Source organism: Notothenia coriiceps, unplaced genomic scaffold, assembly GCF_000735185.1.
Source record: "Notothenia coriiceps isolate Sejong01 unplaced genomic scaffold, NC01 NC01_scaffold00024667, whole genome shotgun sequence".
In the NCBI taxonomy this organism is placed as follows: Eukaryota; Metazoa; Chordata; class Actinopteri; order Perciformes; family Nototheniidae; genus Notothenia; species Notothenia coriiceps.
Window position 1 is genome coordinate 475,721 of NW_011357368.1, and position 4,883 is coordinate 480,603.

General features: G+C 44.6%; 1 protein-coding gene across 1 annotated transcript in view; it reads right to left on the reverse strand.

The window, feature by feature from the left end:
- The window catches only part of slit1a (slit homolog 1a (Drosophila)), a 39,024-nt gene extending 34,808 nt beyond the window's left edge, over positions 1-4,216 (reverse strand). The window contains exons 1-4 of the mRNA XM_010782709.1: positions 4,122-4,216; positions 3,451-3,522; positions 2,193-2,264; positions 1,254-1,417 (exon numbers count right to left, since the gene is read on the reverse strand). Coding sequence (XP_010781011.1) covers positions 1,254-1,417; positions 2,193-2,264; positions 3,451-3,522; positions 4,122-4,216 — 403 coding nt within the window. The remainder of the gene's footprint in view (positions 1-1,253; positions 1,418-2,192; positions 2,265-3,450; positions 3,523-4,121) is intronic.
- Positions 4,217-4,883: the final 667 nt, after the last annotated feature.

Sequence of the window (4,883 nt, forward strand, 5' to 3'; positions counted from 1 at the left end):
GTGAGGTGAGCTGAGGTGAATGACAGTGTGTGTGTGTGTGTGTGTGTGTGTGTGTGTGTGTGTGTGTGTGTGCCAACAAGCCAGTCCCTAATGAGTCCTTCTCTGGGAGTTCAACTTCTGGTCACTCATCCACTCAGGAAGAAACTGGGAGTATGTGTTTGTGCACGTGTTTGTGTGAATGCATGACCGTGTATTTCTTCCACAGAAAGGCGGGCCAGCACAGCGATGGATGTTCATCCTATTGTTTGCCCTGCCTTAAAAGTGCAATGATCATTCTCTTTGGAGACATACAAAGAATGAATCTCCTACAGCTTTCGTCAATAAAACACAAAAACCCATAAAAGTTCTTACATAATGGAAGCTTCTATCTGCATGCCGCATGATCTGCATCTACCCATCATGCAAAAACTCAACTTTTTGTACCTGTGTCCATCCAGAAACAAATGTCCCTGACACCCACTGCTCCCCTTTCCTATCTGGAATTGTTACACTCCCACGCTTTGAGTCTCTTTCCCTGGGCGATGAATAGTTAATGATCTGTGCTGTCACGCAGTATGGCTGTGTAAAAATCACAAGCCATGGAGAGAGAAAGAGAGAGAAAGAGAGACAGAGAGACAAACACGCAAACGTAGACACAAACAGCCGCCACAGCTGGTGTTGAGAATGAGATGGCCTTGTGGGGAGTAGAGGTTCTCATGCTGTTTTCCCATTGTCCTGATATGATAACCCCATCACAAATGTTCTCTTTCTCTCACACGCACAAGGCAAGAGAAAAACAGCAAGTTAAAAGATAAATAATCCTTGCACGGAGAGGTTAGAGGACATGAATAATGTCTACTGAAAGAGGAGCACTACTGTCAGCTGTGAGGCCTTTGCTCAAAGTGTGTGTTTTATATATATGTCGTGGCATTGTCCTGCCAGCGTCTGAAGGCTGGAGACACATGAAAGGGCCAGAGGAGAGCCGTGAGGTTGCCCGGGGGCACAGGAGCTGTCAGGTGGCTGCCAGGTGAACACACTGACACAGTGGGAGTGGAGGGGGGATATCTACTAGATAGCACAGAGAGTTTATGCCATGAAACATTTTATACAAGTTCCCACAATGATAATGCCCTTTCATCCCTTTTTGAGAGGCTGTACAAGTAGCTTTCCATGTCACTAACCTTGTATATGACTAACCAAACAATACACAATATAAAACGCAAAGTTATTTTGGTATTTCTCTTCTAAAGTGTTAGTAACTACATGTGTCTTACCTGAGCAGGCGAATTCGTGTTTCTGTACCTCTGCCACATTGAGTCCTTTGAGCTCAGTAGGGCCAGTACATTGGGTGAATAGACCAATCGTAGGCCTCTGTCTGAGCCACTGGGCCAACCACGACAGGTGACAGTCACAGTTGAGATTGTTGGAGTGGAGACGGCTGTTAAAAGAGAGGAACAATTGAATGCGTTAAAAGGTTTTCTCATATCTAAAAAAAACACTAGCTGAGGACACAAATAGCAAGAAAGTGTCTATTTATTCCGAGAACTCATCACATCCAATCCCTGTGGTGAGACACACTAAATGATACGCTACATGGATGATTGTAAATGGCACATTTGAAACACTAAAGAGGACTTCTACAAACCCAATTCTCCAAACACAGCATTCCTGAAATGCTGTGCCTGTCCAGAATAACTCTCGCTGTGGTATGGTGGACCTCTGGAGCACGTTTGCTCACTTGCAAAACTGTGTGCACAGACACATAGTGAGCACATAAACAGAAAAGCTATTTAATATAAGCCCACTGGGAGTGAGGAAGCCCAAAAAGCCACCGCAAGAGCCGTGGAGTCACGGCTCTAAGAGTTTTCAGCAGGCATAATTGTTTTAATTTGTGCATAATTTCAGATTTAGTAATCACATACAATGCACAATGTACAATAGGCTTCTGGGGCTATTTTTGTTTATCGGTCCAGTTGTTGCTCTGAGTGTGTTTAGTTGGACGGGATAATGGCTGCTGGCATTGATACAGACTCTTCTGTGGTGCTCTGTGGTTATGGCTGCTCCCTAACACTGCCTGGAATGACAGACCCTATCTACTCCCATTGAGATCACATGGGGCTTCAGCACTTTCTTTAGTGTGCCTGCATGCATGAGGAATATATCTTTTATTTTACTGAGGTATAGGGCACTGTGGTGAGATAAATGTGACTTACAAGGTTCGTAGCTTGGGCATGTGGTTGAAGCTGGAGACGGGGATGCTGCTGATGTTGTTGTTGTTCAGCGTTCTGTGAGAAACAAAGAGCAAACAAAGTCATATCGTCAGTGCGGGGGAGATATTTTTACATCTATACTTCAAAAAGAGTTTTGTTGCGGCCGTCCTCTTCCGTTCCATCCTTTTTAATCTACCCCCTCTCTCCCTTCTTGCTGTCTCTCTTTGTGGCATCCCATCGGGAATATAACACCTCATTCCACACAGATGGGAAGCCCTCGCACCTCCCACGCACACGTACAGTCGTGCATGCAAATATACACACATGCATACACATTAAAGCGCCCCAACTTGTAGTTGATAGATACAACACACACACACACACACGCACACGCACACACACACACACACACACACACACACACACAAACACCCATTGAACCCTGGGCATCAGCTGCAGCGAGAGAATCAGGTAATTTCAATCAGCCTAATAACCCTCGACCATATTTCAAGCTGCTCCCCCCTTTAACACAACCTGTCCTCCTCCCCCATAAAACCTATAGACACAGACCCCACCAAATCACCCCCCCCCAACACCCCCTCTTACAGCATAATGACAAACCTATCACTACATCTGCAATCCATCCATGCCATGAAAGCAGCCTTTAATGGCTTTTTTTTGTTCCCCCACCCCCTAAAAAAAAAAACACAAATGCACAACACAGTCTTTCACAATAAAAATAACAAGGCTGTCAAAGTGCCTTTGTCCCACGGCCTCCATTGTTTCAGGTGGAGAGCTTTGACAGAGGCCTGTGATTATGATTTTTTTGACAAGGGATGATTAATTAAATGTTTAAAAAAAACGCATAACATGGCCACTGCTGCGCCTTGGGTGGAATGCTCACTTGAATGGGATTTTTGATCAAGATGGTTGGTACTCCCTTGTCAGATGGCCCGCCCAAGGCTGGATAGGGTGTGTAGATGGAGGTGGAGGAGTGGGGGGTGTTAATGTGATGGAGGGGAACGCTGCTGTCAACTATGTGGAACAATGAGTTAATGGAGCTTGGTCTCCATCATGCAGGCCCCCTCATGAGGCCCACTGGGGGTATTTTGGCACAAGAACCAAGGCCATACTAATTAAAGGTCCGCGCTATGTGTGTATATATTAGATATGATTATCAACAAAGCCTTGATTTAACTAAGTGCTTTAATGGACTGATGCAAGGTGAAGCTGAATGAATAGCGTCACTTCAGATACTTACAGCACTTCCAAGCCCCTCAGAGCTCTGAAGGCTCCATCCTCGATGCAGGCGATGTGGTTTTTATCCAGCTGACTGCGGAGCACACAGGGAAAAAAGAGAGGCTTTGTTACACAAGACACTTACACAATATTTCTCTCCCTGTGGAGTAGTTGTATTCATTGATACAGTAAGAAGTACACTGATGAGCTATTGTAAATCCATACTGGCTTAGTCATCTCAGATCATGTTACCCCCAAGAAGAGAAGCAAAGGGGGACGTGACTTGTGTTTATCTGCATCAATACATCCCATAAATCTGTGCTTCTGTGAGTGGATGTGCATGTAATCTGCTGATGGTGTAAATCACTGTTGCTACAAGCCATCTTTGGGGAGCTGCTAGTGTCATTTTTAATCAGAGTCAATTCACTAAACATGCACAAACACACCAATACACACAATTTGTACTCTTAGCAAGGGCTATTAACTCAGCCACATAAAGAAATATGTTAACATGCTGGAATTATGCTGAGTGCTGTTCACTTGCAGCTTTTCAGTTTGATTTGCTTCATTCATCATTGATTTCATCGAGTTATCCACACTACATCAGAGGCTCACAGCAAGTTCATTGGCAACTATATTCATAATGTATTACATTAGTACATCCATCCCTGCGGAAAGGGATGAGGTACTCACAGGTTTTTGATGTCTGTAGCTCCTCTGAAGGCTTTTCTGGGGATGGACTGGATGAAGTTCTCGCTCAGATCTCTGTGGAGACAATAAGAAGCCATTAGTTACACATACGTTACCCTGAGGTTGCCTTGGTTTGATTGATTCGGTAGAGTTTGCGTGTTATGAAAGCAACATTAACACAATTTACGCTGTAAATGTTTGAATCCCAGTATTTAAAGCATGGTTTTCAACCAGCAGAACTCACACTCTATTCAGTGCCACTCACCCTTATACCACACTCATCAGTGCAATACAGAAAGCTAAGTGCAGTTTTTCCCCCCTCTCCAATGTGTGCCAAAACCCTGAGGTGTGGTACTGCATTGAGATCTCTACTCACAATGGAGTGGTTATTTTATAGAAGCTGTATTAGTCAGTGTTCATTCATGCTATAATTTCTTCTCTGTGGCTTGACTATGCTCTGGTATGAGGTGCCCAACTAACAAACAGGCAGCAGGGCGGCGACCAATGAGGGGTCCTCGCTGATCCTGTGGGCTGGATTCATTAAGACGACGCAACACAAAGAACATTGTCTTTTACTATTAGGCTGTGTGTGTCCGCCCAGCACTCAACGGTGGGTACAAATTAGGCATTTGAAAAGTGCATGTGTGTGGAAAGTAAGAGTGAGAAAGGGGAGGGTCAGAGAGGAGAGGAGGGAAGGAGAGTGAGTGAAACACAAGTAGCCATAGTTTTAATTAGCGGAGTCTTTTGTCTGTCGTTTAAATGGTG